The 18,880-nt window shown below is 44.5% G+C and overlaps 1 protein-coding gene across 1 annotated transcript in view; it reads right to left on the reverse strand.

Moving 5' to 3' along the window:
- CFAP299 (cilia and flagella associated protein 299) overlaps positions 1 to 18,880 on the reverse strand; it is a gene marked incomplete at both ends in the record, with an annotated part of 216,933 nt that overhangs the window by 131,258 nt on the left and 66,795 nt on the right. Inside the window, one exon of the mRNA XM_081999592.1 lies at positions 11,255 to 11,345. Coding sequence (XP_081855718.1) covers positions 11,255 to 11,345 — 91 coding nt within the window. The remainder of the gene's footprint in view (positions 1 to 11,254; positions 11,346 to 18,880) is intronic.

The raw sequence follows: 18,880 nt of genomic DNA on the forward strand, positions 1-18,880 counted from the left end.
TGAGAAGCTGATCTGTAAACTATCACGTTTCTCAAAGTTCTGTCCCAGACAGCTCATTACACCACGTAGTTTTACAATTTTGCTGTTCTCCATGAAAACTGTTTCCCAGATAATGACAACAGGTTGGAGGTGTGAAAAGTATCCTCTGCTTCAGCCCCTGCCTCCCCACTCCCCACGGAGCCGTTCAAAACCTGTGTGGGAGCTGCAGGATGAGTAAGTTTCAAACAGTTGAAATGAAATTTCTCACTTAACCCGTTTGAGATGTTACATTTAACACACCAATATAGCGCTATTTATCCACAAGCAACGCAAATTTGCTTCAGAACAAACATGGATCAAAATAAATTTCTAAAATACCCACAAAGGCTAATCTCCATCCTGCCCTTACTTTTTCACTCATATTGAGATACATACTCGGTACTCTCCCAAATTACTGAAGGGAAAGCATTTCATTTTCACACCATAGCATCCTGCCTGCTGGAGAGAATTTTCTGGACTGCCTGCCTTAATATGAGTTTTCATTTCCTGGAAAAACTCACACAGAACGTAGATTTCGCAGAACACGTGCCTACACTTCACCTCCCTCATCCAGGACCACGGCCATTATCCAAGTGCACAGCCCCACTGTGAGCGGCTTTTGTCCCAACGCGCATTCCCTGATGTTGCGAGTCAACCCCCAGCGCAGCCCCAGGGGCAAGAGCCTCCTTCCGAGAAAAGAGCGGTGGAACCAAACGGGCACCGTGACAGTCCCACGCTCATCGAGGATAGCCCTCTAGCTAGAAAAATGCTCCTTCCAAGTAACCTGGGGGTTGCAAAACCTTCAGAGTTCGCAATCATCTGCTAGAAAAGCGGCTCTGCCACACTGGAAATACCCTCTGCCAGGAATCCTCTCTGAATGGAGATTTCTGGCTAAGTAGGAAGGTCAGCTACTGTTTAACATAGTGCTCCCGTATTCCAAGTGAGTTCTCAAGTAAGTACAGCGTATTATTTATAACATACTCTTTTTCAACCGCATCAGTGTGACTTCCACATGAAATGGAGCATCTCTCACATCTTGCGGCATCATTACATCTCAAGTTCCTTGGAGATAAAACCCATGTACGTTGTCTTTGTCATTCACGGAGGGTTTCAACTGATGCACGTGATTGACCTCCATTGTTTTCTAGGTCTACATGAAACGACCTGTAGGCGTATTTCATGCATGTGCTAGGGTCATTTATTACTCTGCAATTCAAAAAGTAAGGGTCGTAATGATACGTGCGTAATGCTTTCACTTAGGAGGTCACTGGCTACTTGGCAAGAATCTGTACGACCATCTCACGACTTGTTGATTCCACGTCACGGTACCAGGTGGCTCTCTCGGTAAGCCTTCCATCACAGTGAATACTTCTGCCGAAAAGCAGCAATTGCTCCTCGTAACAAACTCTGTTCTCAGCGACATCCAACAGTCCGCAAGTACGTACAAAGTACAGCTATGAGGTTGTTCACGTGAACAGGCAAGGTGGCCTAGAACATCGTTCAAAATGCTAAGGAGGAAAATACTTAGGAATATTGCATATAACATACAGAACGCCCTTAAAGCCATTAGTTCTCATGGCAGCTGTCATCTTAGGCTCCTTTCAGTAATGCTTTGAACGTCTTTTCTTACAGCTGGTTTTCACTGCGTCTCACTTATCAGACCATTAGTTAATTTGAGCAAATGAAATGATCTGCTGACAGAATAGCTGTTTATTTCCTTCATTTCCACTAAAAGCTTTCATGCATCAGCTCTTTCCGCCTTTCTCCATTGCTTCCTTTAGAGGTAATAATTTCTCACGTGAAAGTCATTGTGCTTGGTAACATTAGGCAGCCAGATGGTCGGGTTTTGTTTCCTATGGCTAGGAAAAGAGAAATACTCCTATTGTAAAGGTTCGAGAGATGAAAACACTAACAGATACATGTGGGCATAAAGATTTTTAAAAGCCAGTGGCCAAAAAAAAGAAAAAAAGAAATTGTTTTTGAAAATATCGCCATTTTTCCATCAGTACCATCTCATTTCACTGAACTTACCCAGATACCTTTTTACCGCACTGCTTATTTGTTTTAAGATAACATTGTAAAACACATGCAACCTGAAATACGATGTCCAAGAACAAACACTGAAAGGCTCTTAAAAACAGGCGCACGCTACTTAAGCAAGTAGGTTTTCCAGTTAAATCGCATGTTGTTACCTATTTACCGAGCACCGGCAACGTGTGTCACAAAGGCATTCACAAAGTGCGTGCCCAGGAGCGATAAAGAAGTATCTCTGGAGCTAAACATACCAACTTCCAACGGGGGTGTTGCGTGTCACCGGTTTTAACTTCCGTAACAGCCACCAGGCTTACATTTAGACCTGCAAAAAGCTACTGCTGAGAACACGAAGCAAACTAAACGTCAAATTCAGCTTCCAGTTCAATACAGGTGCAGCCCAGCTGACAGTAGCAAAGAAATACCGAGATCAACGTGGAACCCAAGGTCCTTACACACACTAAAGAATCTCCCCCCACCCAAAAACCAAAGTTATGTCAAGGAAGACTGTAACTTGTAGTATACCGAGAACGACATGGGGTTCTGGATCCATTTAGCTCGAGGGTGTCAAAATAGCCACCGACTTCTGCAGGTGCATCACTTGAACCTCCATTTCCAAGTAGACAAAACGCTGCATCGACAGATGTGGTGAGCAGCCAGCTAGTACACGTCCTCCACTTTGTACAAGGATCCTACAGGAAAATATCCCAGAAGACAAACACACATCCTTAAGGAAAACTTGCCATTTTAGCCTCTGAATTAAAAGTTTTCAAAGAGATATTTTCTGACTTTAAACGTCACTTCGTTTTCAAAACGCTTAATAAGCAAGTGGCTAATGAAGAAAGCACACTCAGGTTAGAGAACCAAACCTATGAGCAGGTCAGTGTCAGAGACCGAGAAAGTCAGTTTTAAAAACAAGACAGACTAGCCACCGGAAGAACATTTAAGTACACGAGAAAGGAAACTGCAGAGGTTCATCCTGCGGCAGCCACACTGCCATTCCTCACTGCGGGAAAAGGTTAGAGTTCTCCTGCTGTCCGATCAGGACTTCCACTCCACAGCCGTCACGTGCGCCAAAGTCCCTCCGACCTTCAGGTATGAATAAATCCTGGGATTACCATGGAGTGCAAAGCACATGCTCAAAATCACTGAGCTGCTAACTGAGCTTTCAGAAGACAAAATAAACTCCAAGGAATAAAAATGATAAAGTCCAAGAGACGCGGTCAGTTGGAGGAGAGAGACCGTAAAGACGTCCCTACAGGCATCCCTCAGGAAGGTGCCACCTCCAAATTCTGCTGCTTTTCCAAAAAACGGTGAAATGGCTGCTAAACTGCCTTTTCCGTGGAAAGAGGGAATTATGGACAGCCACTCCTCATCTGGAGACGGCCAACACAACACGTGCTACGCTTGGGCTTACTCTCAACTCGCCTAGAAAAGGTCTAAGAAAAAAATACTGCAACGCTACCTGAACCCTCCAATTCTTGATGGCTTTGCTAGAGGGAAGCTCCTGTCCCAAGACTTATCAATAGCCCTTTTCAGTCACCTCAAGAAGTGCGAGTCCCACAGGAGTCTGGTTCAAGACTGAAAAACAATCAGAGTTCTTCTGTTTGGTAGGAAAGACATTTAGCTCTTTTCACCCCCCACCCATGTGTATTTTAGTCAGCGATTTAACTAACGAGTATGTGGAGTCTCTAAAACCATATATTTTCTAGCTAAAGCATTTATATAGTCACGTGACAAATTCCTCCCGACAACAACTTACGCACACAACTCTGACATCCATGGACAACAAAAGAAAGTCTTTGAAATATTTCTCATGTGAGTTGTTAAATTATATTCATGCAAGTACGCTGACGCTGAGAACCCGTCTTCTGAATCGGCGAACTATGGCTAATTTAGGAAAACAAATCAGTAAATTTGGTTTAGTTTATTTACAGTCTGTGATTGCCTGTCGGTCTCTGTTTTAGTGATGCTCTTTGACGATTCAGCAAACCGTTATCCGCTTAAAGGTGTCCTCTTCCTATTGAGAATTCTATTTCTTCAAGCTGATAGGCCACAACAGAAGTTTCCCATTGCATGTGCTAGCGTTTAACACGTCCTACCGTCACTGATATAGTAAGCCGAACCGCAACGTACATTTGCTCTATATATCTATCATTGCATTTGTAATGATACCTGTGTCCTCACTAAGATCCGTATTCTTTACTGGGTTGGCTGCATTTAAGAGATCTACTAAAAAGCAAAACTTTGGCACTCATCTAGGTCCTATTCAGAAGACACCTCAGGCTGCATTCGCGCTGGACAATCATCCAACAGGAAGAGCGGGACGTCAGGAATGAAACACTTAGAGCCAGAGACCCCGTGCGTCCACCGCCTACACGTTTTGGGATCTTTACATCACAGTAGCACTCATCTGAAGCCAGGAACGGGCTATCTGTAACACGGTGGTGCCCCTGGAGCCCAGCTTCTTGTTTAATGTCTCCTTTTTTTCCCCAATCAAAGCCAATGAGTGCATTCCAAGACCGCTCGGCGATGCAGCACCAACCTGTGGTAAGCGAGGCCCACTGCGAGAATTGTTTCAAAAATCGCTCTCCTCACCCCAAGTCAAATGCTAATGTAGACACAGCCTCACACACGTGCATGCATCACTCATCCGTCCCTCTCGAGCTGTCTTTGTAAGGAACCCAAAACTCCTGCTGAGACAAAAGACCCCAAGTACAAGGTCTTTAAAGGCAGCTTAATTGGTCTCGAATTAATAGCAGTTAACAAAATTATGCATTTTGATCAGAATTCCAAGTGAACCTCAAGGTCTTCTGGTGACAGCAGCTAGAACCATTCAAATAATACACCGCATGCCTTGCTGCCAGCTGATCTGACAGACCACAAGAAATCTGCAGTTATTCACAGCTGTATGTCACTGAAATGCTATAATTCACGTATTCTATAAAATGTCCTCAGCTTTCCTAACTTTTGCTTCACGTTCGATCAATTACAGTAAAGAATGAAGAAATAAAAGATGATCTATATTTCTCCTCTTTTTCCACATGCTTTTCTACACGGAGTATCACTCTTGCTGCCTTCCAACAGAAAAGACACACTATACCTACTCAGGCAATTTTTACGTGTTTAAAATCATCTACAGTCCAGATATTAGAATTAAACCGGAATGCTTCTTCAACAATACCGCACCTACGACTTACAGAGAAGGAACCTCGGGGCAGGGGGGGACAGGGGGTAAATACTTATATAAACTAGTCCTGTTAAAGATGTATTTCTCCAGAACATGTTTGATAAACACAAAGAAAAATAGTAGGGAACTCAAGAGCTGCCTTAGCGTGCTGTATAACATTTTAGGTAACAGTCTTCGCTTGCTTTCTTCTCCCCTTTCTACAAGCGAGATGATAGGAACCAACCACGCCGTAACCGTGCCGCCAGCTTCCCAGCAGCCGCTTCTGAGGTTCAGAGGGCTGTGGGTACAACGGCCCCCGTGGAGAGCATTCCAAGCGCTTTTACACCCCATCGCACCCGGTGCCAAACGTGCGCCAGCAGAGAGTACGTGAACAGTAGCAGACAACCACGCCTGCGATTTCTGGAGATTAAATACAAGGAAGAAAGTCTCAACAAGTAACGTGATTTCCACACATCCCTACCCGCTTTTAATTGGGAAGAAACGCACACTAAAACTCCAAGAGATGAAATATAAAAGATTACATCCGCATCCAGGAAGCACAGTTTCATTCCATACTACACGCCTTCCCATGACGTGGGATTGGACATATATTTTGTATTTCAAGGGCAGAAGCGATTTGTTTGCAATTAAGTTGCGATTACCTGCATGACTCATGTAATTTCCACAGCCATTTATTAAACAAACACGGCTTCAGTTACAAGGGAAATAAACATGTCTATAATACTCTCCTTTTCTTGAGAGGGAGCCCTTCACAGATGTTGGGAAGCAGTAAAGGGAAAAAAAGATCCTGTCAGCACAATATAGTTGGTCACACACAACGCAGTCTTGCGCTTCATCGAGCTTTCAACACAGGAAACAGGTATATTAGCAAGTGCCCAATTCACACGTTCTTCGGAGTCAGCTACGGTGTTTGCTTTGAACGGCTCTGCAGGAGCACGCTGTAACCAGTGCTCTTCTACAGCCTAAATAATACGTGTTTCAGAGCCGAAAAGGCCCGGGCAGCCAACTGCTCTCACAGCCCGTCCTCAGCGCGGCAGGAACTAAACAAGTTCCATTCTCCCAGGCATGAATTTCTGCTGATCTCCCGGTTGCAGCTCTCTCACGACTGAACAGGAACATCAGGGCTTCTGGGGTTTTGCGGGGGTGGGGGGGGTGTTTGGCAAAAACCTTTTTCGCCCCCCAGTCAACAGAGCAGGGGGAAGAAGGACGAGTCCTTAGCTTACTAATGTCCCTGACATCCATCATCAGATTCCACCTAATTATTTGAAGCGCCTAAACACTTTCGATGCTGGCACTGGCAGCCACGAGCACGCAACTATAACTTGTTCCGATCGCCATGAAATCCAAATCCAAGCTTACAGGATACCTATGCCTTGAGAGATAGCAGTGCAGCTGTAGTCTTCCCCTCTGCCCCATCACCCCAAGCCTCTCCCAGAAGATCAGTCTCAAGGTGTTCGCGCAGTACCCGAGAGACTTGCTCCGGCACACAAAAAGGAGTTCCTCAGTATTGCATCATTTCCCAAGGCTTCTCTAAATACGAACCCTGATGTCCATGGAGCCTTTTATCACCCTGAATAAACAAGTAATATTTAATGCATACCAGAGTATAGGTGAGGGCTAGACAGGGTAAACATACACCTGTGTAAAGAAGTCGAGACCTGTCTACCTGCCGAGTTCATCTGATCCTATGACTCACATTGGATTTCAGGGTAATACTCATTTATGAGAAAACAAAGAATTCACCAGTACTGCCAAACTCCATCAGTAGCCTCTTGTTAAGCCCCCCCCCCCATTTTTTAAAACTATTTTCTACCTCAAACATCTTATCTCTCACATAAACTTTCCCAGATCAAATTCTGAATGGAATTGGTTAATAAGCAAATATAGGCAACAATTCGGTCATGACAGGCTCATTTTAGAGAATTAACCTCCCAGCTCAGCCTGACATATGGATGACCTGCAAAAGCCGATACGAAACGGAGAGGAAACGGGAGCCTCAGCCAGTCAAGCCGCACAGCTGATAGAGATTTTTTTTTTCCCCCCCCCAGGCACCATAAAGTACAGATTTCAAGACTGGATGTTTTTCAATCCTCCTCCTCCCCCCACTCCGTGACAAAAGGGGGACACATTTTACCCTCCTTTTCTGTTGCTTTTTTTGTTTCCGTTTTGTTAAGTTTTTTTGTTGTTTTTTTGACAGCTTTTTTTTCTCTGGTTTGGGGGTTTTTTTTGGATTGGAGGGCAGTTTTTTGTTTGGTTTGGGGGTAGAGGGGAGGTGGTGCTGGTGGCGGTTTTTGCACAAACAGGTCAGCTAGCTTTATGTCCAGGAAGATCATCTTTTGGCAGAGGTTACTTTGGAAGAGTCCAGACACACCAGCAGAGCTCCCACCGGCACCTCCTAGCCGAATACCCCTCTCACGGTGAGGTGCAGGAGCAGCGCTGCTAACCCTCAGACTCACGGGCTGGGCCTTGCTGGGGATAATGCTAGAGCAAAGTAAGCGTTACCAGAAGCTTAATCAAGTTCACACTCATTCAGCTTCTGAAAAGTTTTTCAGATCCTTTTCTTTTTCATCTCCCATTTCCGCAGTAACCCCGAAGTCCAGCTCTGAAGCAGGCAACCCCATCAAGTAGCATTAACTCCTGTTGTGCCGCGTGCCGAGGACCATCACGACAGACAATATCCTGACAATGCTATCACATAGGTGCGGTGATTTTTGAGGTAGACCACAAAGCCTTACACAGCCTTCTCTGGACAGGCTGAGCAAAGTTCGGCCTTACGCTTACCCGTCTTTCGGAAGGAATCCCAGGGATGTAATGAAATTGCTCACTGGCTCGGAGACCCAAGTTGCTATTGTGACACGGTGCCGTTCAAAGGAAGATGGGGAGTCGTACAACGACTCCCTGCTGTGTCTCTCATTTTTATTAGTCCAGCTTGTGCTACTTCAAAACAAGCCCCATGGCTTGCACTGCCGTCATCTCAAACAGAGAAACAGGTTCTAGATATCACATACTGAACAGAGAAGCGCAGAAACCACGCAAGCGTCTCACGGACTGCACACGGACACGATCCTGCAACGCAAGCATCGCTTGGCACCAGCTCGAGCTTTCCAAATCTGCGGTGTTTTCTTCGGGTAAGCTGGTCTTCTCAGCTACCAGCACACATGGTCTTAGAGCCCAAGTGCAACCCCTGAAAACGTACCAAACTGTCTATAGCCCCAGTAGTAACGCAAGCGGCACTGTCAACATCAAAAAAAAAAAGAAGAAAAGAAACAAACATGGATTCATAAGGGAATACCTTCTCTCTGTTGGGTCATTAGGTAGGCAACAGTAAAAAAAGCAAAATTGTCTTCTGTGTCCGTTTACGATTGCAGCCAACAGGATTATGTTCTGAATCGCTCTTCAAAATGCTTTCCCACACCGACGTCGCATGAAGAAAACATGATGGGTTATCCCGCAAACCAGCGAACTGTAGGACTGTCAGGGTTGAGGCTGAAATTGCACACTTGATATACTTCATTATACCTAGTGTATGTACTGAAGAGCTTGCAATAATACTCATTGTTCCAAAAACTTGCAATACACCACCAGAGGCTGTTTTAGGGGCCTAGAAATGGCATCACGGCAGGAGTCCTGCGAACTAAGACCAGCTGTCTTCATTTTGAAAGGATGCTTACTATTTATTTTCCATTTTAAAGACTAGCCCATAATTTACCTCCTTTCATTTTTTAGAGCTCCGCATGTAACTCGCCAGGCAGACACTACAACCTCACTAGTGCTTTCCGAACCCAAGCTCTGCTTAACACAGCTGTGGTGGCTCCCAGCCGCTTGTTTCAACACCCTCTGCGACAGCAGCATAAGGATACGGAGCACAAGAGCAGAGAGGGGAACCAAGCTAGCTCCGACACATGAAGACATGCCACAGAGCATCAGAAAAAGGAAACAGACAAACAAAAATCCCCCAGAAAAACTCTTTTGGTTTAGTAAACCCAAGGAGTTTAAAAAAACCAACAAACCCACCACATTTTAAGCATATGTACCTATTCTCCCTTTTTCTGTCCAAGTTTCTCAGAGATGAGTTTCACCCAAGGGGGGGGAATCTCTAGCCGAAGCCTCCAGGAGTTCCCAGACTGCACTGGATCCGGTTTCAGGTGGTCAGTGAACGCTACCACCCTCTGTGCGCGAGACTCAGGAGCCTGTTACGGACCTCAACTCCTCCCAGTGCCCTCCTTTGGCCATCTACAGTGACAGAGAGGTACGTTTCATCTCCCACTCCCAGATCCACAGAGCAGCCCCTCAGCACAGTGAGGGGACCGGAATCAATCCAGAGGGAGGTCTCAGCCAGTCCAAAGCGTTGGGCTCAGCCCTGCTGCCTTCGCCTAAAGCCAGAAATACCCATCAGGATATTTTCAGCCCTTTCCTGTGCTGAAAGGCTTCTGCGTAACTCTGTAGTGCCCCCACCTGCAAAAAGAAAAAATTACTTATCCTTCATAGGATGCTCTGAAAACTACAGCCAGAAAGGGAACTACAAGAGTAAGGTGCTACAAGTAGAAATTGTCTTTTTTTTTTTTCCTTTAACATTATGGTAAATATGTGAAATAAGTCACAGCGTGCTTCCATTTTCCAGGCTAAACCATCATGACATTGTTCCACCCTACCTCATTTCTGCCATACTTCTAAGCATTTGTGTCCTATTCCTCCCGCAGAAATCCCTAAACATTCCAAGCTGCACAGTGCCAGCATATTTGTCAGGCAGCTGAAACCACAAGGTGTTTGAAGCTTCATGAGAAAGCTTGCTCGCATGTGTTGTGGAACGACGCTTCAGGCAGCAGTTCTTCTGCAAATCCTAGAGATTGATTAGCTACCCGTAAAAGAATAAATATCAACCCTAGAATTACAGGAGGAAGGGGAGTTACGCTTTCACTCCCATTAGGAGAGTTGAAGGAAAGCAAGGTGAAAAAAAAAGAAAAATCAGTGTATGCCTGATAAACTTCCTCAGCAAGCAGAACCCAGAAGTACGATCACGATCACTTCTGACTTCCAGTATGCCCAGTGCTGCCTTTGCAGTCGCTTTTATTCTTTTTCTTTAACATGAGAAGCCAACCAACAGACAGAAGTCCAGGCTCCTGCTAAGCCATAAAGAAGGGAAGAAACAGCACTCTTCTATCCAAACACAGCAGTAAGACCAGGGTGAGCATTCTGGGCTCATTTTCCATTTTGTTACGAAGTTCAAATGAAAGCACGTTGAACTTAAGTCGTAAAACTCAAAACTTCCCTCCCGGCCCAGCATGCGGGATCAAATCCTTTTGTGCAAAACTAAGAAAGCCAAGGATATAATCGAAGGATATTGATCTAGCTATACTTACAATATATTGGCAATTTCTACTTCAGCAACACCGTGCCCCCAGCATCCCTACATCAGTGCGGGGGGCAACAGACGAAGCAGGGGAGATTCCCAAGCGGCCTCCACCGGCATTATCCTGGTCAAGTAAAGCGCCAGCCAGCACAACGCACGGACCGCTTCGCTAGCGTGTGCGAGCCGGCTGAGTCAGGAGGCCCACGGCCACGTTCACAGCACTTTCCGGCCTTAGACCCAACATAGCAAGCACTCCACCAAAACTCAGCAGGGAAACTCCAGCAGCACCTATCTATGTACATGAGTTGCAAAGAGAATCTCCCAAGGACCAGGCTGCACCTTCCTCTACTTAAAGCACACATGGGAATCAATTTTGCAAGGCGGGAATCTGTAACTTCTTATGAAATCAAAACGCACTTCACTAGATGTTTTTCCTCTTGTATCCTTCAGCTCATCACTTACCTTTTGTCGACTTCTGGGCAGCATTTTCATATGCTTTGCTTATTTAAAAAAAGAAAAAAAATTATACGTTTCAAGAAATCTCTCCTAAAGCAAATAATCTTTTTCAAATGTCCTACCTGAAGTTGTCCTGTAAAATACCTCATTGTCCTATTCAGATTCATTTTTAAGCTGTTAAGGAAGACTGTGGTCTCACAGGTACTCACAGAAATTTTTCCAGTACGATTGGCTTCCTCTCTTTCTGCGAGGGCCCGCAAAAAGTCATCTTTCAGTTCTTTTCCTACGCTTGCTAGTGACCTAGAAAAAAAATGATACAATTATTACCACAGAATTGATGTTCCCTGTTGGGTTAAGTGAATGTAAGGAGCCAGTCCTCAGCCTACCGTAGTTAATTTGTCTATGGCCCGTTCTGCTTCTACAAACCCTTTAACCACTCCTCAAAATTCATCACTACTGCAGATGTACGACATTAGCAGTCGTTTATGAAAAGGTGACTTCTACTAACACACATTTTCAATTATATATCCGGAGTAATCCAAGTGCTTCTTTTGTACCGCTAGGATTACAGCCAAAGGCACATTTACATAAGAAAACCAGATTTTCACGATGTACTGATATAAACTTAATACAGATTTAATACCTTATTCTTCAGCCAGCGACTAATCAAATCAACTACTACACAGTTGGTGTGCTAGGTTCAATATAGTTTCTGTATCTTTAAATACAAAACATGAAAAGAAAAATACTATTTGGCTGCACAAAAACTGGCCAAAAAAAAAGAAAAAAAAAAATCACAAGAAAGGGCACCATACACCACAATTACTTGTTAGCCTTTAAACATAGCGCCCTAGAGCTCAAAACAGTCATTAAAAATACAAAAACATGCATCAGACGGACAAAAGCACTGAATATTGGACAAACCCTTCAGCAAAAATGTGATTGTTCAAAATGGTTTCTGCAAGACCCTCAGCCTAATCCAAAGCCCTTCTCCATCTGCAGGGGTCATCGCACTCACTCCAGAGGACTTTGCACGCACGAGAAAGCAGCTGAGACTTCCTAAATCCTGCGCTACAGTAGCTTCTCTGGGAAGCTTTCCCCCTTTAATGTCTCAAGTAGCGAATGCTGACTGGAAAGCGTGCTCTCAGGCACCCCAAGGCAAACCCGCGCCTCCGAGCTCAGCACAGATCTACCCGAAGAGGAAAGGATTATTACGTGCCCCCACTAACTCACTCTGAATGCTCCAATAAAAAGCAGTAACACTGGTCCATCTAAGCAGACAGAATATAGCATCGAGAAAGATCTTTCCATCAGGTGTGTAACAGATCAGGTTTCAAACAAGAGGGTGCCACAAAAAAATGAAAAATCCCCTTTGGTAAATTTTTAAATAAAGACATGCATGGTGACGTCCTTAAACTGAGTGAAAAGCCCACACGTAAGCTCCAAAACTCTGATGTAGAACTATCAGGCCACTTTAGCAGCTGTTACCCAGAAGTACGTTACACCGAAGCTCTTTCAGAAGCGCATCTGCTGCACTGTGAAAATAAAAAATGAAAAACTAACATAGGGATTAAAACACCTAAATTAATTAGATGTAAAAGACTGATAAGAAATGGAGTACCAGGTTTGCCTCTTCCTGTGCAGTTAGGAACTCTAGATTCCCCAAGTCTTCCCTTCTCTGGCAGAGGTTAATACTAAATGAACAGTCAATCCATATTCAACAACTATTGTAGCCAACTTCACTTGAAGTTTGCGGCTCCTGTTTTGAAGCAGAATAGGGTGTGGGGGCCTCAAAGGTTACATATTTTTATCCACTTACAATCTTGCGTTCCAATGAGAGACTTCACCTTTCCTTAACATCCTTGTCTTCCTCCCACCCTTCCATCACCAGCAGAACAACCACTGACCCACTTGCAGAACACTAAGGCATATACAGCTTCTTTTTTGGTAAGTACCATTACTACTGCATTAGAACACACTGAGCCAGGCCTGAAATCCAGCGGCATTGTTTCTGAAGAGTATGAGGTATCACGGGGTGGCCCTGCCTAGGTCAAAAATCGAGTGTTAGAACACAGAGCGCAAGTACCACAAGTGCGGCACAGGCATGAGGCGGCAGCTTTCACCATCCTTGAGCTAATTCCCTGGGGTCACGACTGTGCCTTACTTGCTGCGTTGACTGCTTGGGGTCTGTTTCAGCAAGCCTGACCTCTGAAAGATGCCGAACGACAGCAGGCATCATCTGATACGGATGTATTCTCTATACACTGTTCTCTATGACAAAGGGCCCCTTGCTCTATAGAAGATGTTTCAACATCTACAAAATGGAAGGGGGGGGAGGGGGGGGCTTGAAGCAAACAAACAAAACCGCCAAACCCCCCAAACCCCCCCAAATCTGCATTTGACTGAAATAAATTCATTGTCCTATGGCCATCAATAAAAACATTCTACAACAACATTATGGCTGAATAAAACATTAGGAATGCAACACATCATGGTTCAAGTGACACACAAGCAAGTTCCCTTAGAGCAGAGTTTAGGATTAACTGGCTGCTTTTTTGTCCTGAAGAGCGGGGTGCGACAGAAGACACCCACCCCCTGCCCCCCCACCAAGCAAAATTATTCCCCAGTCATATCTGAGAAACGTATGAAACATGGTTTCATTTAAAGAAACGTTTTCAAAAAAATATTAACATCATTTCACTCTCGTGACAATGTCCCTAATGGCCTAAAACTATAAAAAAAAAAGTTCACGGGACCAGTGAGTGCAGAAACAAAACATGACGTGTCCTCAGTATCCAACTCTCAACCTCTTGTAAATCCCCTGTTTTAAAGGCATAATCTTACTATATATAGTCTTTATCCAGTAATAGAATAACAGAAGGTATTGCTGCTAAACTTGAATCACAAAGAACGAAGAAATAGGCTCAGGCTATTCTGAAGAAAACCTTTATAAACTTAGAAAACAAGAATGTTAGAGAAAAAGAGGAACTTAACAAATAAAGCCAGAACTCCAGCACTCCAGGATCTGGAAGCACACCCCAGCATCTAGGCAAGTATTTCCTGAGGTCGGGACAAAGAGCTATGTGGCAGAGCTTGCACTTCATCTAACTGGCAAGGATTTACTCCTTTATCTCCTGCATGATTGTGCGTCTTGTTTCTTTGAGTCTTGGTCTTTCCCGCTTCTGAGCCGCTTGGGGTGCGCATCCCCCGCGCCACCCCAGCTCAGAGACCCATCTACCCCCCGGGCAGCCCGCACAGGACGAGTGCTCCGTTCACCTTAAGGGAGAATCTCAACCCGGTAGTTAAAACAATACAAAAGGTCCAATGAATAGTCTTAGGTCTGGTTTAAGCCAGGCTCATTTCAGCATCAAACGTAATCCATTAGTAACTGACCCAACTTAATCTGTCCACACAGAACTGCAAGCTCCTGCAGACGTATTTCCCTTCAACTGGTTTAAAAAAAAAAAAACAAACATCAGCTTGACTTAAATGAAGTGGACTTAAAGAATCGCAAACTTCTGGAGCTGTAATTGTGCACTGAATTGGTATTTTCAATTTCCAATTACACGTGGTTCTCACCTGAATAAGGCCACACATTCACGAGGAAGATGCAGCATCCACGCTAACACTGCACGAGCATTTGTTACTACCCAGCCTTTGCGAATGAAAGGAGATTTTCCTCGTACATTCTCCACATCCTAGTTTACTGTCACAGCAGAAGACTGAGAAGAAAAGATCAAGGTATTCCACTCTCCAGAAGTTCCCATGCACATAAACAGGCTGAAATTCTGGGGCGTAACTAGTTAGGCATTCAGGACGACCATGTAAATGTTTGTTCAAGCTTCCTTGCAAGGCAAGATGAGGGAGGTCTCCGAGCAGGGAGGAGCAGCGAGGAATCCTCTAGAACCCACTGAACACTACTGCTGTCTAATGAGAGTTATTTAACTTGCCATGACCTAAAAATTGATGTTTAAATTAATTTTTAAAAAATAAATAAATAATTTTTTAAAAAAAAAAGGTCACTTCCTAAAAATCTGTGTTAGGTCCGTCACAACGCTAGATGATTACAAATGACATACTAGTATAGAAAACATGCCTACGGGTTACAGCAGCCCTGGAAAAGGAGAGCACGAAGTATTTCATTATTACCGTAACTAGATGCATTTCCAGCATCACACATGCAACTATAACATTCACGCGCTGCCCAAAACAACTCCTACCATTCAGTTCGTGCCCCAACATACTTACTGAAGGATGCTTTAGAGTGAAAGCCCAACTTACGAGGCAGTATCACCGCTTTACAAGGCACTCAGATGCTTGTCAGTCAGCCAGACTTGTCACTGTACTTTTACGACTGATAGTTTTAATCATATCTGCACCACATGGGCACGGGCCCCCACCAACAGCGGACTGTTGCTGCGCTCGGTGCTGTACAACCTTCCTGTCTTGGTGAGCTTTGAAACTAAACACCCAGACGCAGAAAAGCCCGGTGGAAAAAGTAAAATACAGGACAAGGTTACTATTCCCATTTCTCAAACGGAAATCTGAGATGCACAAAGATTACGGAGAATGTTTCTTCAAAGATGTTATTGTCGCCAACCTGATGGCAAACGCTCCGTAACTAGTCGTGTTGAATTTTCATTTCTATATTAACTTCTCCCCTTCTGAACGTATGCTTTTCCTGCAGGCACAGAAGAAGCAGGGCTAACAATGTGTAACGCTCCTCACTACGGTATGCTTCAACCGAAGCAATACTGGAAGGAAATATTACAGTTTAGCAAAAAAAGAAGGAACTTGTTTGGGTACAGAAACCCCTAACGATATTAACAGTGTTCGTTGTTCATTGCTGTTTTGATTTCCATAAATACAATTCTTACTTTAAGATGCTCACAGTTCCACTTAGGAAACCGTCCATTCCCGCACTATCTTGTTCCTTCCAAGCTGCTCTCCTCCTTCCAAGAGCTCCGAGTATCTTCCACCATCCCGCACACCCTTCTCACACGCCCGTTTCAGAAGCCTTTTGCTTGCAGCATGCTTTTTTGGTCTTCACTGATAGATGTTAGTGAAGCAGAAAGCAGCTCTTTTTGAACTTGGGTTAGGGCTCCTTGATTCTTATTTTGACATGCTACACTACTTTTTTTTTTTTTTTTCCATTTTGTTATGGTTCCCTAGGGCTTCTTTTACTTTCTTTTCCTACATCTTCTAGCACGTGGGCTTCTCCTGAGCTCATTGGAGTCACAGTTGGAAACAGAACAATGCAGTTTAACTTCTACAGAGCCCTGCTGACCTGAAGAATGCTTTTTATCAAACCGAGATAAGGGAGAAGAACATCTAACAGTCACACTGTTGTTCTTTCAAAAAGTACGCTCCGTGTTCCAGTTCAGCAGAAAGCCGGACTGGAATGCACATTCTCGCCTAACTTCTGCAAAGCAGCTGTGTTTTGCAAACACCTGCCCCAGGATTAGTGGGGAGACAGGCTTAAGAATTCCATCTCAAAGTTTCTCCCTCATCTCAAGACACATAATTTTTATTTTAAAACATTTCAAGTTTCAACCTCGCAGTGCCACGCACTTGGAGCCCTGTGTCCTGAGGCAGGACTATTACTTGAGCGCTGTTCCAAAACATCAGATGTGTATTTTTCTCTACATGAGGTATGCAGGCTTTAAAAAGAAGGGAGACGCTACAGTACAAGATTATACATTAGAGACCAGGGTGTAAGGCTGGGACTGGAAAGATCCCAGTTCATCACCTCGCTCTGTCACAAGGATGCGGCGCAAGCTTGGCGGCGTGCTCAGTTTTCTCGCGCTTTAGTTTCCAGTCTGAAAAGCTGGGATGACTCTGATTCTGCAGCTCAGCATGGCCAAATGCGGTAAGACCGCCTGTGACGCCACAAGAGGCACAGCACTTAAGAAGGCACCGGAAAGCGTTCAGACGCTGTAGTCGTGAGGACAAACACTCGCTCGTCTATGTTCAGTCACATCAATTGAAAGCTTGGTCAACCCACTTTTCATTAGCTAGTCGTCTGTGCAACAACGAGAAAACACACCAACTCCCCAGGAAAACACTATTTTCATCAAACATGGGTGCTGTTCTCCAGGCTGCCTTGTGGGAGGATCAGAGAAGCTCCTGAGACCTACTAATTCACATTCTCAGGCTTTCCTGTCTTCCCTACAGACCTGACGTTTCAAGTGTACTTGCCCCTTTCCACAAACTCACCCCAAACAGGATGTGTGGTTCAAAAAATAAAAAAACCCCCACCATATCATACCACCAGGGTAAGATAAAGGATGAACGAAGGCAGTACATCAGCGCTGCCAAGACCGGGATGCAAGGACGCATGTATGGCTGATGTTTACTGCACGGTGCCATCTTTTTTTGTTTTTAATGAAACAATACACAGAGGGTCTTCAATGTGCCATGACACCAGACAGTGAGAACCATAATCACAGAATCACAGAATCACTAGCTTGGAAAGGACCTTTAAGATCATCAAGTCCAACCATTAATCCAGAACCACCATGTCCCCTAAACCATGTCCTGAAGCGCCACATCCACACGTTTTTTGAACACTTCCAGGGATGGCGACTCCACCACCTCCCTGGGCAGCCTGTTCCAATGCCTGACCACCCTCTCAGAGAAGAAATTTTTCCTAATATCCAATCTAAACCTCCCCTGGTGCAACTTGAGGCCATTTCCTCTTGTCCTATCACTAGTTACTTGGGAGAAGAGACCAACACCCTCGTCGCCACAACCCCCTTTCAGGTAGTTGTAGAAAGCGATAAGGTCTCCCCTCAGCCTCCTCTTCTCCAGACTAAACAACCCCAGTTCCCTCAAATCCTTTAAACCATGATCACCTGAATCCATTTACAAGGTGGCCTCCATTTTAAAAAGGAAAAACAAAAGGAAAAAAAAAAGGAAAAAAAAAAAGAAATCACTGATGTACGACAATGAGCTGTCTGAGTCTGTCCCACAGGGTCCAGTCCTCTACTGACCAGCAGAACTTCCACTGTATTCAAGTGATAAGGCAAAAAAAGGCACCCAAAACATCCACTGCAACCACAAGATGGATGAGGGCTACTGCACACACAGGTGTCTCTGCCTAGAGATAATGGGAAAGCACTTCCTTTGTAAAGAAACATGATATGGGGCTGCTTAAAGGGGAGGTCTAGATTTTTATAAAAACACTTTTTTTCTTCAGCTTTGCAAAATAAAGCCTGCTGATCCTACCGTGCAATTTGACATATTGTGTTAACTTGCACTTCCCTCAAGCTGCTCTAAGCAACACCAAAAGGGAAAACCATCACGTAATCTTTCTCACATTTTACAAGGACAGCAATGCAAGAAGACAATTATTTAGTCACAGAATCATTAAGGTTGGAAAACACCTTTAAGATCATCAGGTCCAACCGCCAAGCCAACACCACCATGCCCACTAAACCGTGTCCCCAAGTGCCACATCTACACGTTTTTTGAACACTTCCAACAATGGTGACTCCACCACCTCCCTGGGCAGCCTGTTCCAAACTTCCTTTGAACCTGAAATAACGGCATCAGAAGGCACCAGCATTTGTGTAAAGAGCTTCTGTCTGTCAGTTTTCAATTTTATTGCATGAGACGTGTAGCGTCACGAGAGCAGAGGACCTAGGCAGGAAGGCGTGGCTAAGAGTAAAATACAAATGAACTCGAAATATCGCTGTTCATGACCTTGCATACTGCCAAAGGGTCACATCTCTACAACAGCATCAGAACTTCTCAATTACAGCGACAACAAGCTCTGGCTGTACAGCACAGTAAGCGAGGAGCTCAATTCCGACCTCAAAAGAAGGGAGCGTACA

This window comes from Phaethon aethereus, assembly GCF_964289735.1.
Source record: "Phaethon aethereus genome assembly, chromosome: 4".
Taxonomy (NCBI): domain Eukaryota; kingdom Metazoa; phylum Chordata; class Aves; order Phaethontiformes; family Phaethontidae; genus Phaethon; species Phaethon aethereus.